The sequence below is a fragment of the Chiloscyllium punctatum genome, chromosome 25, assembly GCF_047496795.1.
Source record: "Chiloscyllium punctatum isolate Juve2018m chromosome 25, sChiPun1.3, whole genome shotgun sequence".
NCBI lineage: Eukaryota > Metazoa > Chordata > Chondrichthyes > Orectolobiformes > Hemiscylliidae > Chiloscyllium > Chiloscyllium punctatum.
Genome location: NC_092763.1, coordinates 83,630,122 through 83,649,378, shown reverse-complemented (window position 1 = coordinate 83,649,378; position 19,257 = coordinate 83,630,122). Strand labels below are relative to the sequence as shown.

General features: G+C 42.8%; 1 protein-coding gene across 5 annotated transcripts in view; it reads right to left on the bottom strand.

The window, feature by feature from the left end:
- mcf2a (MCF.2 cell line derived transforming sequence a) overlaps positions 1 to 19,257 on the bottom strand; it is a 191,729-nt gene that overhangs the window by 112,020 nt on the left and 60,452 nt on the right. For 4 of the 5 annotated variants that reach the window (XR_011964151.1, XR_011964152.1, XM_072595615.1 and 1 more), the window contains exon 4: positions 12,492 to 12,582. Coding sequence is in view for 2 of the 5 variants with exons in the window: in XM_072595615.1 (XP_072451716.1) it covers positions 12,492 to 12,582 (91 nt within the window). In the remaining 3 variants the exon portion in view is untranslated. Of the gene's footprint in view, positions 1 to 7,158; positions 10,015 to 12,491; positions 12,583 to 19,257 lie in introns of those variants that run through there. The other variant, XM_072595618.1, reaches the window with a different exon arrangement.

The following is a 19,257-nucleotide window of genomic DNA, read 5'->3' as shown; positions in this document are numbered from 1 at the left end:
ATGAAAAATTCAAGACTAAGTTAGACTGAGCCTATCAGAGTGAGGCGAGGGGTAAAAACAAGGACTGCAGATGCTGGAAACCAGATTCTAGATTAGAGCGGTGCTGGAAAAGCACAGCAGTTCAGGCAGCATCCGAGGAGCAGGAAGATTGACGTTTTGGGCAAAAGCCCTTCATCAGGCATAGAGGCAGAGAGCCTGAAGGGTGGAGGTACCCTGCAGGCACTCTGCCCCTATTCCTGATAAAGGGCTTTTGCCCGAAATGTCGATTTTCCTGCTCCTCGGATGTTTCCTGAACTGCTGTGCTTTTCCAGCACCGCTCTAATCTAGAGTGAGTCGAGGGGTATGAGAGGCAGCAAGAATGTGGAGTAAAGGCCAAAACCAGATCAGCTATGATCGTTCGGAATGGCTTAGCAGATTTGAAGGGCCGAAAAACCTCCCACTGCTATTCCTTTCATGTTCTTGCACTTTCATAATTTTGAATCCCTCCATCAGGTCTCCCAGCAACATCTTCTATTCTCTGGTAAATAATCCCAGCTTCTCCATTTCTCCAAATAACACCCTCTTCATTCTGGTCAAATTCCTTTGTACATTATCTAAGGTTTTGACATCATTTTATAAGTCTGATTTTTGTTTTGTTGTTAACCATTTACAGGGTTAGTCCAGCATTTATTAAAATCCAAAAAAAACTGTGGATGCTATAAATCAGAAACAAGAACAAAAATTGCTGGAAAAGCTCAGCAGGTCTGGCAGCATCTGTGGAGGGAAATCAAAGTTGACATTTTGGGTTGAACACTGGGGAAGGGTCACATGACCCAAAATCTTAACCTTGGTTTCTCTGCACAGATGCTGCCAGACCTGCTGAGCACTTCCAGCAATTTTTGGTTTTGTTCCAGCATTTATTGCTTATCCCTAATTGAGGGTCAGCTACATTGTTATGGGCCTGGAGTCACATGAAGGCCAGCAGTTACCTTCCCTAAAGGGCATTAGTAAACCAGATGAGTTTTCTCATGTAATTGTTTCACAGTCATCATTGGACTCATACTTCCAGTTTCCTCATAGAGTCATAGAATCACAAATGGCACGGGAACAGACCCATTGGTCCAACTTGTCCAGGCCAATCAGATATCCTATATAAATCTATTCCAATTTGCCAGCATTTATTTGGCACATATCCCTCCAAACCCTTCCTTTTTCATATACCCATTCTGATGCCTTTTAAATGTTCTAATTGTAGCAGCCTCCACCACTTCCTCTGGCAGCTCATTCAACACACATACCATCCTGTGTGTGAAAACGTTGCCCCTTAGGTCCCTTTTATATCTTTCCCCTTTAACCCGAACCTTATGCCTTCTAGTTTTGGACTTCTCCACCCCAGGGAAAAGACCTTGCCTATTTACCCTATTCATGTTCCTCATAATTTTATAAACTTCTATAATTGAATTCAAATTTCACCATCTGCCATTGGAGAATTTGAACCTGGGTCTGTAGAATATTACCTGGTGCTCTGCACCATTAGTGCAGCAATAGTGCACTTCCACAGAATTGAACATAATCTAGTGAGAACCGTACCAGAAATTTACCCAGGTTCAATGTCGATTTCGAAGCTACTTGGATGCTGCCTGAACTGCTGTGCTCTTCCAGCACCACTAATCCAGAATAAGAGAAACCTAGGCTATCTTGTTAATTTATTTTGAGGGGTTTTGGTCTGGTCCATAACACTAGTTATAAAATGAAGCAAGTGTCCTAGCCAACATTCTTCAACAATTGTCAACAATGGGTTGACTGGCAGAAATCCATTTTTAGCATTATCTAATTATTTCTGTTTTTGCGATAGGTGATTAATCTGGGCAATTATTTATGACATTTATGCAGAGATTGTTATGCAGTCCACATCCCAGCGGGATGCTAACAGCACCTTTAAGTTTTCAGATCCAATTAATCATTTTCAATTATTATTATAGTTGTGAATGGAATATTACTCTGTGCAAACCTGCTGCCAAGTAGCCATTCATTCCCAACTTTGTGCATCTTGATATAAAAACATTTAGAAAACTGATCAAATATTTTTAAAAAAACACTAACAACTCTCAGACTATGGGAAAATAAGCTTGTAGGTGGAGAAAGATCAGATCAGAAGGTTCCATATCCATAAGGTAAAGTCACCATAGGGCCACTCTCTCATTACAGAGAGATGATTGGTCATGGATTAACCTAAGGGTCACCACACCTCAGGTATGGGATGAGGTTGAGAGAAAGAGTCCTTCATGATCATCTCAGCCAGAGCAGGAATTGAACCCACCTTGCTGGCATCATACTGCATTGTGAACCAACCATCCACTAACTGACTCCATATTCATAACACCTTTATAACACACTTTCGCTACCTTCTTCTCTCCTCCATGCATCACCTGGGAGACAGTCAAAAGGGAGACAATAAATAGAAAATTCCTCCTTAACATGCAATCAATAAAGCCCAGAGATGACAGTAACCACGTTTATTCTAACTGCTAAATCGTAGGCACAATGTCTGCAAAATGGCTGCATAGGAAGTGGAACATAATACTTTTTTTAACTTAACAATATGATACTGGTTTGGAACTAAACAACTTAACAAAACCCTTTTTAATCGTAGGAACATAGAAACATGGAAACTAGGAGCCAGCGTAGGCCATTCAGCCCTTTGAGCCTGCTCTGCCATTCAACATGATCATGGCTGATCATCCAACTCAGTCCCCTAATCCCATTGTGGTCTCTAAAGAAGGAGGCCATCTGGTGTGTCCTAAGGTGGAACTGGTCCTCCTGGGAGCAGATACGGTGGAGGTGGAGAAATTGGGAATACGGGATGGCATTTTTGCAAGAGATAGGGTGGGAAGAGGTGTAATCCAGGTAGCTATGGGAGTCAGTGGGTTTGTAAAAAATGTCAGTGTCAAGTCGGTCGTCACTAATGGAGATGGAGAGGTCCAGGAAGGGGAGCGAGGTGTCAGAGATAGTCCAGGTAAATTTAAGGTCAGGGTGGAATGTGTTGGTGAAGTTGATGAATTGCTCAACCTCCTTGCGGGATGGCGCCAATGCAGTCATCAATGTAGCGGAGGAAGAGGTGGGGAGTGGTGCCGGTGTAATTACGGAAGATCAATTGCTCTACGTAGCCAACAAAGAGACAGGCATAGCTGGGGCCCATACGTGTGCCCATGGCTACCCCTTTGGTCTGGAGGAAGTGGGAAGATTCAAAGGAGAAATTGTTAAGGGTGAGGACCAGTTCGGCCTAAACGAACACATTCCACCCTGACCTTAAATTTACCTGGACCATCTCTGACACCTCCCTCCCCTTCCTGGACCTCTCCATCTCCATTAATGACGACCGACTTGACACTGACATTTTTTACAAACCCACCGACTCCCACAGCTACCTGGATTACACTTCTTCCCACCCTATCTCTTGCTGAAATGCCATCCTGTATTCCCAATTCCTCCGCCTCCACCGTATCTGCTCCCAGGAGGACCAGTTCCACCATAGAACACACCAGATGGCCTCCTTCTTTAGAGACTGCAATTTCCCTTCCCACGTGGTTAAAGATGCCCTCCAACGCATCTCGTCTACATCCCACACCTCCGCCCTCAGACCCCACCCCTCCAACCGTAACAAGGACAGAACGCCCCTGGTGCTCACCTTCCACCCTACCAACCTTCGCATAAGCCAAATCATCCGCCGATATTTCCGCCACCTCCAAACAGACCCCACTACCAGGGATATATTTCCCTCCCACCCCTTTCCGCCTTCCGCAAAGACCGTTCCCTCTGCGACTACCTGGTCAGGTCCACGCCCCCAAACAACCCACCCTCCAATCCTGGCACTTTCCCCTGCCACCGCAGGAACTGTAAAACCTGCGCCCACACCTCCTCCCTCACCTCTATCCAAGGCCCTAAAGGAGCCTTCCACATCCATCAAAGTTTTACTTGCACATCCACTAATATCTTTTATTGTATCCGTTGCTCCCGATGCGGTCTCCTCTACATTGGGGAGACTGGGCGCCTCCTAGCAGAGCGCTTTAGGGAACATCTCTGGGACACCCGCACCAATCAACCACACCGCCCCGTGGCCCAACATTTCAACTCCCCCTCCCACTCTGCCGAGGACATGGAGGTCCTGGGCCTCCTTCACCGCCGCTCCCTCACCACCAGACGCCTGGAGGAAGAACGCCTCATCTTCCGCCTCGGAACACTTCAACCCCAGGGCATCAATGTGGACTTCAACAGTTTCCTCATTTCCCCTTCCCCCACCTCACCCTAGTTCTAAACTTCCAGCTCAGTAACTGTCCCCATGACTTGTCCGGACTTGTCCTACCTGCCTATCTCCTTTTCCACCTATCCACTCCACCCTCTCCTCCCTGACCTATCACCTTCATCCCCTCCCCCACTCACCCATTGTACTCTATGCTACTTTCTCCCCACCCCCACCCTCTTCTAGCTTATCTCTCCACGCTTCAGGCTCACTGCCTTTATTCCTGATGAAGGGCTTTTGCCCGAAAGGTCGATTTCAAAGCTACTTGGATGCTGCCTGAACTGCTGTGCTCTTCCAGCACCACTAATCCAGAATCTGGTTTCCAGCATCTGCAGTCATTGTTTTTACCTCTAGGTTTCTCTTATTTAAAAGGAAAGTGTAAGGTGTCGCATTCCAGATGCAGTTCAATTGGTCAAACTCTTGACTTTAATCAAAACCCATGTCATTTTTAGACTACAGTCAAAATACAGACGGCATGTATAGGAAAGAAAAGAATTGGCTTAACTGCAACTGTATTGAAATGCTTAACAAAATAATATGTATATTAACTACAACTCATTAACTGTTCCAATATAGTAACATCCCATAAACACACCCTTGGCAAAAGGCAAATTCAGTAAAATAATTCTCTCACATGCAATTCTAACTGCAGGTAGAAAACCCCAGCTTTTAGCTGGACAGAGAGAGGAAAAATAGCTTCTACATTAAGCTGGAAGACCCCAGCAATAGTGGAAAGCTAAAACTGAAATTCCTGGTTCTGTAGGAGCTTGCCCCCACCCATTCAGGCTGCTTCTATTGTTCCAATTTTTAAAACAAAAACCAAGGCCTCACAAGCTGTTTACTTTAAAGGCTTTGAGTAGATTACTTTCCATCTATCTCAACCTTTCTTCATAAAAAAAGAACAAGACAAAATACATCTCTTAAACCATATCTCATCACACTAGTCACTTGAGGATATATATTTGGATCATTACTCTCTTCTACCATTTGCACCTCCTCTGTACACACCTTTTCTCTTGACTTTCCCCATTTGCCTTACACCACGTAATGTTTAGTCATTTAAGAACATACCTTCCATCCTATCATAGAGCCTTCACTTTCATCTTCTTGATGACCTCCCCCTGACCTTTTGCTTGCTCAGCACCGATTACATCTCCTACTTTTCTCATTTCTGGTGTGAGGGCAATGACCTAAAATATTAACTTGTTTCTCTCTCAACACATATCAAATCTGAAAGCAGCATTTTCTGTTCATTGATAATGAAATAACCCAGCCATAGATTAGCTCCAAATTTAACCAAAACCAGTCAGAAAGAAGAGTGCTGGAGTCTAGTTTACACCCCCGCAAGATTTGACTTAATTTGCGTGAATGAATGGTAAAATCATGCTTTAACACTAAAATACACTATTCTGCAGATTGTGTTGGATTAAAATCAGTTGTTATTGATCAATCACACCCGTTGGGTTCCTATGATGCAGAGGTAAAAACAATGACTACAAATGCTGGAAACCAAATACTGCATTAGTGGTGCTGGAAGAGCACAGCAGTTCAGGCAGCAGCCAACGAGCAGCAAAATCGACGTTTCGGGCAAAAGCCCCTGATGAAGGGCTTTTGCCCGAAACGTCAATTCCTATGATGCAGAGTTGAATTGTCACAAATGACTCCAAAGTTCTGTATCTCACCTTTGGATCAACCTCTCCATCATTAGTAAAGTGATGGAAGGGGTCATCAACAGTGACATCAAGCAACACCTGCTCAGCAATAACCTGCTCAGTGATCATGATTTGGAGATGCTGGTGTTGGACTGGGGTGGACAAAGTTAAAAATCACACAACACCTGGTTATAGTCCAACAGGTTTAATTGGAAGCACTAGCTTTCGGAGCGACGCTCCTTCATTAGGTGGTTATGAAGGAGCGGCACTCCAAAGCTAGTGATTCCAATTGAACCTGTTGGACTATAACCTGGTGTTGTGTGGTTTTTAATTCTGCTCAGTGATGTCCAGTTTGTATTCTGCCAGGGGAACTCAGCTCCTGACCTCATTAACATTATGGTTCACCGAGCATCACAGCTGGGCCCATAATGGCTAACTGGATCGCCTAGTCACCGCCCACTTTAATTCCCCTTCCCAATCTCTCTCCGACATGACCATCCTTGGCCTCTTCCATTGCCACAACAATAACCAAAATGTAAATTGGAGGAACAACATCTCATCTTACGCCTCGGCAGCCTGCAGCCCAGAGAGGACTCAACATTGAGTTCTCCAATTTCAAATAACCTCCCTCCCATCCCAGTCCCTCCCCCTCACCTCCACTGCTCCCTGCCACCAACCGGATTCATTCATTCCTCCAGGTCATACCCTTTACCTGTCTTCACCTGTCCCCACTTCACCACCCTGCTCCCACCACTCCCATTTATCTGCAGCTTCCCCTACACCCACCCCCCCCGTCCTGAAGAAGGGTTGCACCCGAAACGTCAACTTCCCCACCTCCTGATCCCGTCTCCTGTCTGTCTGCTTTGAGTTCCAGTATCTGCAGCTTTTTTGTCTCAGACCTCATTCCAGCCTTGGTTCAAACATGGACAAAGGAGCTTAATTCCAGAGGGGAGGGGAGAGTGATGCCCCTTGACATTAAGGCTGCAGTCGACTGAGTGTGGCATCAAGAAGCCCTGGAATCAATGGGCACCAGGAAGAAAGGGACTGAAGAAGAGTTACTGATGCTGAAAAAGGCACTCTGATTTCTCTCCATGGATGCCGCTGGACCTGCTGGGTTTTTCCAGCAATTTCTGTTTTTGTTTCTGATTTCCAGCATCTGCAGTTCTTTGGATTGGATTTGGAATCAATGGGAATCTGGGTAAAGCTTTCCACTAGTTAGAGTCATACCTGACATAGAGGCAGGTGGTAGTGGTTGGCGGAGGTCAGTCATCTCAGCTCTAGGACATCTCTGCAGGAGTCCCTCGGGGTAGTGTCCTAAGACCAACCATCTTCAGCTGCTTCATCAATGACCTTCCCTCCATCATAAGGTCAGAAGTGGGGATGTTTGCTGATGATTGTACAATATTCAGCACTCCTTAGATACTGAAGCAGTCTATGGTTCAAATGCAAAAAATCTGGACAGTATCCAGGTTTAGGCTGTCAAGTGGCAAGTAACATTTGCTTGGATGAGTGCATCTCAAACAATACTCAAGAAGCTTGATACCATAAACAAAGTAGCCTGCTTGATTGGCACCACATCTACAAACATCCACTCCCTCCACCACTGAGGCTCAGTAGCAGCGTAACCTTAACCCTAACCCTAATGCTATCTACAAGATGCATTGCAGAAATTCAACAAAGACCCTTAGACAGCACCTTCCAAACCCATGACCATTTCTATATAGAAGGACAAGGGCAGGTGACACATGGGAACACCTCCACCCTACAAGGTCCCCTTCAAGCCACTAACCATTCTGACTTGGAAATATATTGCTGTTCCTTTGTTGTCGCTGGGTCAGAATCTCCAGAAATTCTATCCCTAAGGGCATTGTGAATCAACCCACAGCACGTGGACTGCAGTGATTGAAGAAGGAAGCTGACCACCACCTTTTCAAGGGCAGCTAGGGACTGGAAATAAATGTTGATTCAGCCAGCAATGCCCACATCCCACGAGTGAATAAAAAAAACTGAATACATTTATTGCTTGTTCTTTTTCTTGGTATGTTGGTATGGTTTCCATCCAGATGCCCTGGGCAGGTGGTGGTGAGCTGTCTTCTTGAACTGTTGAAGCCAATGTGATGATCAATGTTGGTGGTGATCTCTGTGATATAATCAGACTTCCTGAAGGATACAGTGATAAGAATCCTGAACAACACGGTGGCAGAGTTGGAGGTGTTGGTGTCACTATTCTCTTGCCCTTCCCAGCAGTAAAGGTACAGAGGAAGGATTGAATATTGAATGTGGAAAGGCAAGACTTCCAATTGCATTTTCTCTGGTCCCAGCTTTCTACATTTTCTATGAGCATTTCCTTTTGTCTTGTATGTTGAACTGATTTTATTACTGAATCCTGTTGCTCTCCATTCTAACACAGTAACCAAAGCATATTATCTTTCCTGGTTCTGCATTTATTTTAAAAACTTTCTGCCTACAACATCATATTGTTCCATTCAAAAATTATTGTCCTGCAATATTGTCTCTCTTCACAGATGCCACTTAACTCGCTAAGTGTTTCCAATATTTTTTTGTTTTCATTCCAAATAGATTGTTTTTACATGATGGTAACTTTACTTTTTTATATTTCAAATATATTGTCTTAATTAAATCCCATGGAAACCTTGGACTACAATTAAACATTAAACAACAGTGGAAGTTAATTAACAATGTCACCTGGTGTCTTTAAACAAACTTTCCTTCAACCCACACCAGCCACAAGTTCCAAGCTAGCTCTAAGGTTTTCATTTCACGTTACATAAACTGAATTGGAAACAGAGGGGACAATCAGACGAGGGCGGAGATAGTCTCCTGGCTAAATTGCCATATGGGAAACAAAGGTTTTATAGGCCTCAGTTCTGGTCGATGATAATTGGTTCAAGTCCTAGACAAGGTATTTTTTTTGGGGAGTGGATGAGTCCAGAACTAGAGGGCATAGGTTAAGGTGAGGGGGGAAAACTTTATAAGAGACCCAAGGGGCAACTTGTTCATACAGAGGGTGGTATGTGTATGAAATGAGCTGCCAGAGGAAGTGGTGGAGGCTGGTACAGTTGCAACATTTAAAAGGCATCTGGATGGGTGTATGAATAGGAAGGGTTTGGAGGGATCTGGGCCAAGTGCTGCCAAATGGGACTAGATTAGGTTAGGATATCTGGTCGGCATTGACGAGTTGGAGCGAAGGATCAGTTTCCATGCTGTACATCTCTGTGACTCTATGACACTAAGTCCTGCTGCAGAACTCAGTACAGTATTGAGAGAGGGCTGCTCAGTCAGAGAGCCATTGTCTTTTGGCTGGAATATTAAACTGAGGGCCTATGAGCCCTCTCAAATGGATGGCAAAAGAGATCTTGCTGGTGTCATCAGTAATATTTGCATTTGGATAAGTATCACAAAAACAAACCATCTGATCATCATCAATGCTAAACTTCAAAAGTACCAAATCAGCCTAAAACAATTTGGGATGTATAAATGTAATCCTTTGATTCAACCAGTTGAGGGAATTGGAGAGGCATGTCCAGATTATGTGTTCCACTATTAGCTCTGTGTTTTTATATTGTACCTGTGTCTTATGTCAGGAGGGTATAAGGCTGTGGGAGAGGATACCAGGAGGGAGAGGAGTTTTTGCTTGAAGGGAGGAAGGAATTGGCAGTCGGGGGAAAGGGAATGCTCAGTCAGCACATGTGGTAACAAACAAGATAAAGGGAAGCAATGGATGTAATATATTTGGATTTTCACACATTAGGCTTCTTAATAAGAGCCTGTGGATGGTTCGAGGATTGGTTAATCAATAGAAGACAGAGTATTGCATTTTCAGAATGGCAGCTTGTGAAAACTGGTGTCCCACAGGAATCAGTGCTGGCTCACAATTATTGACCATATAGATTCATGACTTGGATGAGGAAAGTGAATGTATTATTAGCAAATTTGCAAAAGACACAAAAAAAGGTATGAAGACAAGTAGTGAGGATAACATAAAGAGCCTTCAGAGTGACACAAACATGTGAAATGAGTTCAAAGTTTGGTAGAAGATTTGTAGCTCGGGTGCTCGTTGTTGTGGTTCTGTTCGCCGAGCTGGGAATTTGTCTTGCAAACGTTTTGTCCCCTGTCTAGGTGACATCCTCAGGATGTCACCTAGACAGGGGACGAAACGTTTGCAAGACAAATTCCCAGCTCGGCGAACAGAACCACAACAACATGTGAAGTGAGTGTGCAAAAAGATGGGAGATGGAATATAATGTGGGGAAAAAAACTGAGCTAATGTACTTTGGCAGGATGAATAGAGGAGCTGAATATTATTTAAATATGAAATTCTGCAGAAAGAAAAGAAATTATCAAAACTACTATCTAAGTTTGGCAGATAATAGAGAAAATAGGTAATTGGGAAGGCAAATGGAATATTAGTCTTGACTTCAAAGGAAATGAAAAACTGTACAAGCTACTAGTCAGACCACAGCTGGAATGCTGTGGTTTTAGGGGCACTTATCTCAGGAAAGATATACTGGCATTGGAGGCAGTCCAGAGGTGGTTTGCTTGGCTATGGAGGGACTGTTTTCTGAGGGCAGATTGGCCAGATTGAATTTGTCAAAAGTGAGGACTGCAGATACTGGAAACCAGAGTCTAGATTAGAGGGTGCTGGAAAAGCACAGCAGGTCAGGCAGCATCCGAGGAGCAGGAAAATCCAGCAGAGGAGATGACCTGGGGGTTGTAGTGAGAGAGAGACTCACTGAGATTCTTGTGGAGAAAGGAGGAGAACTTCTTTAAGGTAGGCATCCTCATAAGAGGATTCACAGTAAGGTTAAAATCAACTAGGCAAAAAATGAGGACTGCAGATACTGGAAACCAGAGTCCAGATTAGAGTGGTACTGGAAAAGCATAGCAGGTCGGGCAGCATCCGAGGAGCAGGAAAATCCTAGATTGAACTTGATACTTGTTGGAGTTTAAAAGAGAGCGGTGACCTTATTGGAACAGACAAGATTCTTCGGGCGACTTGACAAGGTAGATGTGGAAAGGTTGCTTCCTTGTGGAATTGTCTAAGGCCAGAAGGTATGATCTCAGAATAAAGGGTCACACATTTAAGGCAAAGCTGAGGAGGAATTTTTTCTTTCTGAGGACAGTGAATTTGTGGAATACTTTACTGCAGAGGGGTTGTTGAGATTGGGCCATTAAATATGTTCAAAGCTGAGACAGACAGATATTTATTTATTCAGTTGGAGGACCAACGGTTATGGGAAAGGGCAGGAAAGTGGAGTTGAGGATTGTCAGATCAGCCATTGAATGATGGAGCAGACTCAGTGGGCTGACTGGCCTCTTTCTGCTCCTACGTCTTATGGTCTTGTCTGTTTCTGATCATCAACCCTGTTCAAACAGACCACAATTTGAAAACTTCAGCAATAGTGGAGTGAGAATTGACAACAATCAATGTCACCACAGCCAGGAAGCTCAGATCCGTCATCTTCTCCTGCTAAATGTAAACTTAAAAGCCAACACAATATCCTCAAACAATATCCACAGTCATCATGGAGAAACCTGCTTCAGACCTGGAGCTGCCTGGATCAATGATCCACAATTAGTCTGTTTTTTGGGAAAAAACTTTCAGTCTGGCCCATTTACTCACTCCCCACATTTAGAATGCACCAGTAAAGCTGTTTTTAAGTTCACTGAGAAAGTAAGGATTTTGTTCGGTTGAATGGCACCATATCATTTCAAATTGGGCAATGACATACAAAGTCAGATAGCCAAATATCCATGATTTAGTCCATCTTTAATGGATTTTGAATCCTATTGTATTCCCAACAATTTATTGATATTCCTAAGCAACTGATCATTACATATGAAAGGGACATGATATTTCAGACTGTCATTGCCAGCACTTAGTGGGTCATTCAGTATATTCAAGAACGACAGAAGGTTGTGTGCACAGTCCAGACCATCACAGGAGCCAAACTTCCATCCATTTCCTCTGCCGCGGAAAAGCTGTCAACATCATCGAAGACCCCTCCCACCCCGGTAACAGTCTCCTACAACCTCTTCCATCAGGCAGAAGATACAGAAGCTTCAGCACACGCACCAACAAGTTCAGGAACAGCTTCTTCCCTGCTCTCTAACTTCACATCATGCTGATCTTGCTTTGTGCATCTTCTGTCTCACTCTGTCTGAGCTCCCTATAATCTGCATGTCCTTGTTTACTGTAATCTGTCCATAGTGCTCATGAACAAAGCCTTTCACTGTACTTAGGTACACGTGACAATAAATCAAATCAAGACTGAGACAGACATTTTTAATCAGGAAGCAAGATAAAGGGCTATGGGGAAAAGGCAGAAAAGTTTAGCTGACGATTATTAGATCAGCCATGATTGCATTGAATATCTGTACAGACTCAAGGAGGGTGAGAAACTGTCCCCTTTACAGTCACATCCTGCAACAACTGCCTGGGTGCTGCTTGTTCTTACATCAGACGTTAAAGTAGCCAATACAGAAAGAGTCCTATTCATCACAAGCACTGAAGAGTGAACTGAAAATGAATTACACACCGCAATCTGGACCAGAGCTGTTTTGATAGACGTCCACGTATCCAGGCGCCTGTCCAAGATAATGATGAACTTGAGTTCCGGTTTGTGAACACTGTGAATAGAAAAAAATGAGAAAACTGTCAAATAAGCTGAACAACAATTAATACAAAATAAAGAAGATGGTGTCAAACAAACCCTCTCATGAGGGCTCTTCCCAATTCAGCTAATGAGTCTAAATGTCCAGAGCTATAGGGAACCTGAACTTCACCTCATGGTCCATAGGCTAGTGAGTCTGTAGAATTCTTTGCCCAGACGGCTGTCGAGGCTGGAATGTCAGGTATAGTACATAGTTGTTAAATCGTTCAAGGCTGAGATAGATTTATAATCAGGGAGAGAACCAATGTTATGGGGAAAAGGCAGCAAAGTGGAGCTGAGGAAGATCAGATCATAGACGGGCAGAGCAGTCTCAATGGCTGAATGGCCTACTTCAGCTCCTAGGTTTTGTGATCTTTTGGCCACATGTTGAACCAACAATGTAACTCCATCCAATTTTGTATCCCATACTTTGTCCTTTATTTGAAAAAAACTTTCAGGTGTGGCCAACATCTATAGTCCCTCACTAATTGTTCAATGAGACTTGTGTAACTATTGGAGTTTTGAGCAACCCATCTTAAAACTGGGTTGCTTGCCAGGTTACTTAAGTTAATAATCAGCTCCAGTGTGGGATTGGAGTGGTATGTAGAGAGGATCGACCCACAGTTCCCTTCCTTGATGGACATTACAAATAACGTCCACTTCAATAGCGCCTTTCACAAACCCTGGATATCCTAAAAAGTGCTTTCGAACCAATTAGATTAGATTAGATTACTTACAGTGTGGAAACAGGCCCTTCGGCCCAACAAGTCCACACCGCCCCGCCGAAACGTAACCCACCCATACCCCTACATCTACATCTACCCCTTACCTAACACTACGGGCAAATTAGCATGGCCAATTCACCTGACCTGCACATCTTTGGAGTGTGGGAGGAAACCGGAGCACCCGGAGGAAACCCACGCAGACACGCGGAGAACGTGCAAACTCCACACAGTCAGTCGCCTGAGGCGGGAATTGAACCCGGGTCTCTGGCGCTGTGAGGCAGCAGTGCTAACCACTGTAATATAGTGAAAGCAGCAAACAATTCACACACATACATCAAAGTTCCAAGAGCAATGAGATAATAGCCAGATCATTTATTTTAAGTGTTGTATGAAGGTGAAACATTGACACAGAAAACAGGGTGCTCACCCTTGCTCTAAACCAGTTAATGGTTTATTAACACATCTGAAACATGGCGCTCCCAATAGTATGGCACTCCCTCAAATGTGATCAGTGCTGCCTGGTGTGATTAAAACTCACAATCCCTGTGTCACATGATTACATGTCCCTGTAATCCAGAAACCCAGGAATGATCTAAAAACATGGGTTCAGGTCCCACTCCAGAAGCATCTTAATTTAATTTAAATATAAATGACATTAATAAATCTGGATTATAAAGGTAATATGTAATGGGGTCATGACAAGTATAATTGATTATTTTTTTAAAAAACTGGTTCACTCATGTTCTTTAGAGAAGGAAGTCTGCCATCCTTACCCAGTCTGACCTACATGTGAGTCTAGACCCACAGCAATGTGGTTCACTGCTCTCTGAAATGGCCAAGCAAGCTTCTCTGTTCAAGAGTAATTAACAATTGATTAAAGATTAAAGATGCTGACCTTGTCAGTGACACCCACATCATGAGAAAGAGGACAGTAAACTAAAACTATTGAAACATAATAATTCAGAAACTTGGAGATTGAAAAAACCAAGTGTGGCTACTTGACTGCTAGATAAAATGTACACTGGGAAACTGGGTTTTATTGTAACTATGTAGTGGCATTGCTCTGCATCTGTTGCCCGTGTCTTTCAAGATGCCAGAGGTCATTGGTTTGGAGGATGCTATTGAAGTTTATCTTCCTTAATGAATCCAGGATAAAAACATAAGAAATAGGATTAAGAGTAGGCTATTCGGCCCCTCAAACCTGCTCCACCATTCACTAAGATCATGGCTGATCTGCTCCAGGCCTCAGCTCATCATAGCCTTCAACCTCCCAATATTTAAAAATCTACCTCCTCTTTCAATACTTTCAGCGATCTATCCTCCAAACTCTCTGGGCTGGAAAATTCCAGACATTTCCTACTCTCTGGCAGAAGAAATTCCTTCGCATCTTCATCTTAAAGTAATATCTCCTTTTTCTGTAACTACGTCCTTTCGTTTGTCGTTCCCACACTAGTGGAACCAGCTTCTCAACATCTAGCCTGTCAAGCCCCCTCAGAATTGTGTATATTTCAATAAAGTCACTGTTGTTCTTCTAAACTCTGATGTGTAAAGGCTTAATCGATTTAAACATTCTTTATTTAAGTCAACCCCTTCACCGAGGAATGAACCTGGTCAATTTATTTTGAACTATCTCCAATGTCAGTCCATCCTTTTCTAAATACAGAAACGAAAACTACACAGTATTCCTGGAGTGGTCTCATTAACACCTTGAACAGCTACAGTAAGATAGCCCTATTGTCAGTCACTCTGTTCTGTCCAGAGTACATCTCTGAATCTGAGTGAGGCTTCAAAGGGACAATGTTTAAATCACAGTATTGTGCAATAACACCAGAGAGGATCTTACTCTGTTAAATAAGGAAGTTTCATTCACCAACACTATTCTCAATCTTTCTTGGAGCAATGCTGTAATTGAGTATACCAGGATCAGATTAGAGTGGTGTTGGAAAAGCACAGCAGGTCAGGCAACATCCGAGGAACAGGAAAATCGACGTTTCAGGCAAAAGCCCTTCATCAGGAATATACCAGGATCAGTCCAGGTGCAGAAATAAGTTATCATACATATGGTAAATCTGGCATCCTCTACAGGCTGAAAGCGAAACCTAAGCTAACCACTTCGGTACAGAATTATAATATGCTGATGAAACATACATTCGTGCGTAACCTGAGAAAGAACTGCAACAGATAGTGGACATATTCACCAAAGGTCAAGGACAGAAAGGGACTTGCCCTGAGCACCAGCAAAACCAATGTTTCTGAAGAGCTTATCAAAATCCAATGTCTTCCACTGAGATTCTTGGTGAAACTGGAAAAAAAAGAGTCTCAATTCCTAAATTTTGGAAGCTATCTATCCCAAGAAAAACTGGCACTGGTAAGAGGTACTCAACCTTATCCAATATCTATCTCAGCCCATGGTGCATCATCTACTCAAACCTTCCAAAACTGTGGTCTCAGGCTCCAAATTAGAATCAGACACAACCAACCAAAGACTCTCCATATATATCTCTTCAGCATGGAAGCCTGGATAACTTATAGACACCATATTGAGGCCCTAAGACAACATTACTAACATTATCTCAAAGGATCTTGTGAATGAGGTGGGTGAACAAATAAAACAAGCAACGACATCCTGCAATAGACACACCAGCAATTCAATTTGTGTTCAGGATCAGATATGGAGGGAATCTAACTTAAGCAGATTAGACAGACCAGAGGCACCAATAATTGCCCCTATTTGTCACTGTCACTGATTAAACTGTGTTCTGCATTATATCCTTTAGAAGGCAGGGTTCAAGGGACAGATAAAGTCATAACAGATGGCTTCACATTTACATGTTACTGAAGGTTCTTGCTACTTCTAAGAAGAAATGGCTTGGGCCTGCCTTGTCTGGTTAGGTTGACTTTTCAATGAAAACGCTATTTGTGGATCAGGAGATTTTGAGTACGAGACAAAAATAAATCACAACAATATTGCCTTTAATTTAGTGTAATAAAGTGTAATTGTCTTTGTTCGGTCACACAAATCTTAAGTATTGTTGAAGACAGAGACATGTTGAAGGTTTTAATTCTGCATTCGTCAGGAGATTTACAACACCAATGATAATGGGAACAACATTTGGTATTGTTTGAGAAGAGGATGCTGATTGGTTGGGAAACAGACTCTGATTGGTGGATGCACTGCCATGGACTGTACCCATTACATGATGACTGACAGTTAACTGGCAGACTTGTTTATATTGAAACCAGGCAGGCTAAATCTACTTGGTCAAGGCATTGCTCTGAGGAATAAACCAGAAATTAGCTACCACATAATTTGTTAGACTGAAACTGACACAATGTTCTTTCTATCAATGAAAAAAAGGGCCCTGTACATCTATCTTTGCCTTAAATAATTCTTTTAAAAAGAAGACCCTCTAGATTCTCTCAAAAGAGGAAACATACTCTTTCCATCCACTCTGTCAAACCTCCTCAGGATCCTAAATGTTCGAATCAAATCATCTCGTACTGCTCCAAACTGCAGCAGATACAAACCTGGCAACCCAACCTTTCCTCATAAAACAATCCGCTCATCCCAGGTATTAGTCTAGTAAACCTATGGCCTGCTTTAAATATATTTAAATACTTACACAGAGCTATACTGTCTACAATATTCCAAGTGTGGTGTCATAAGTGCCCTGAAGCAGAAACTCACTACATTTGCATTCATTTCCTCTTATAGTAAACAATGATGTAATATTCGCTTTCCTGATCACTTACTGTCCCTGCATGCTCTCCTTTTGTGATACATGTATAAAAACATCCAGATCTCTGCATCTCACAGTTCTGTAATCTCTCACTATTTACATAATATACATTTATTTTAGCTCGACCTGGAAAAATTGACAATTGAACAGTTTGTCACATTCTACTCCATTTGTTCACTCACATAACCCATATGCAGTCCTTTATAGCCTTCTGTGTCCCCTTCACAACTTACTATTGAACGTACATTTGTGTCATCAGCACACTTAGCCCCCATACATTCATCAAAGCTCATTGATGTAAATTGCAAATAGACAAAAGCATGGCACAGATCCCTGTGATACACCACTCATTACAACCTGCCAACCTGAAAAAGATCAATTTATGCCTCCATATATTAGTAAGTTAATTCTCACCTCATCTCATTCAGCCCTTTTGTTCAAGTTTCACCAAGGCTGCAATGAGGTCAGAAGATGACTGATCCTATCATCGCTTCATTGGTGATTGTGTGTAGTCTAATACAATGATAATTGACTGTGCTGAATTTGTCCTGGTTTTTGTTATTTTGGACATGCCTGGGTGATGTTTCCATATACAGGATACCGTTGTCCTTCAGGGTGGTAGAAGTTTGGGTTTCTAAGGTGCTGTCTTAAGAGCCTTGGTAAATATTTGCAGTCTCGATAGTACGCTGCTGCAACTGAGCATCAGTAGTAGAGGGAATAGATGTTTGTGGTTGTACGGCCAATCAAGCAGGTCGTTGTCCACCTGGATGGTGTCCAACTCCTGCATGTTGCTGGAGCTGCACTTATCCAGGTAAATGGGGAGCACTGTTGATGACACCTTCCATCACTTTACTGATAGTCAAAAGTAGACTAATGGGGTGATATTTGAATGTTTGCATTCATCGTGTGAGATCATTATTTAATCTCAGTGTAGAATACTCATTCGAGTACAGACTGCTCTATTTGATGAACTTCTCAACCCAGCTACCCTTGTGACTATCTGATTTTTCCAGTCTTTTTAGATTAAAACCTCCAATGATTATTCCTGTGCCTTTTTCACAACATCAAATTATTTTTGCCTTTATATTCTGTCCTGATGTATGGTTACTCCTCAAGGATCGATACACCACCGTTACAAATGACCTCTTCCTTTTATCATTTCTCAACATAAAATGATTCTAGATCATGGCTTTCTGAATTTGGGGCATCCCTCTCTATCTAGGTAATATCAGAATTAATTATCAGGGCTACCTCGTTACCTATACCAAGCTACTGGTCCTTCTTAAATATCCTGTACCTGTCAATATTCAGGTCTCTGTGGTGGCTATCAATCTTACTTATTCATTTCTAGTTGCACAGTCAGTTTGTTTTCCCACATGTTATATGTATTCGGATACAGAGCCTTGAGCTTTATTATTTCTATTATTTTTGTAACCTCTTATCTGTTGAGTTACTATTCAATTTCACTCTCTATCCTTTCTTGTCACAATCTGTTTATAATTTTCCCTAATACAAGCTTTCTCTATCACCATGTTTCTACTCTTTGATTTATCACATGTTCACAAATTTGATGCCTTTTAGTTTTAAGCTCCTTCCTATTTCCCTAGTTACGCAGCTCTGGCTGCATTAGAACACTGGCCACCGTACAGGTCATTTTACTATAACGCAGTAGTTGTGATCCTCTGCAAACTTACGTTACAGAAAACCGTGATGTGAAGGTGCCAGTGTTGGGCTGGGACAAAGTTAAAAATCACATGGCATCAAGTTACAGTCCGACAGATTTATTTGAAATCACAAGCTTTCGGAGCGCCGCTCCTTCCTCAGGTAAAGTTGAACAAGTTGAAAGAACCGCCACCCTGATGGACAATTGCAAAGACTGAGCACCCTACATTCTTTCCCTGTGTGTGTCCCCTTACCTGCCCCACTCGCAGACATTCCAGGGGAGTGTGGAAAGTCACTGGGCCAGCAAACCGTTAAACTCGGCTAATGGGGACATTGCTACATGTTCCAGCTTGGCAGACAGTGGCATTTAAATTAAATGACTAAATTCAAAACATAACTCTGGTTTCAGTGATGCTGACTATGTTAGCTATCATCAAACCCATCTGGTTCACTCATGTCCTTTAGGGAAGGAAATCTGCCACCCTTACCTGGTCTGGCCTAGACGTGACTCCAGACTCATAGCAA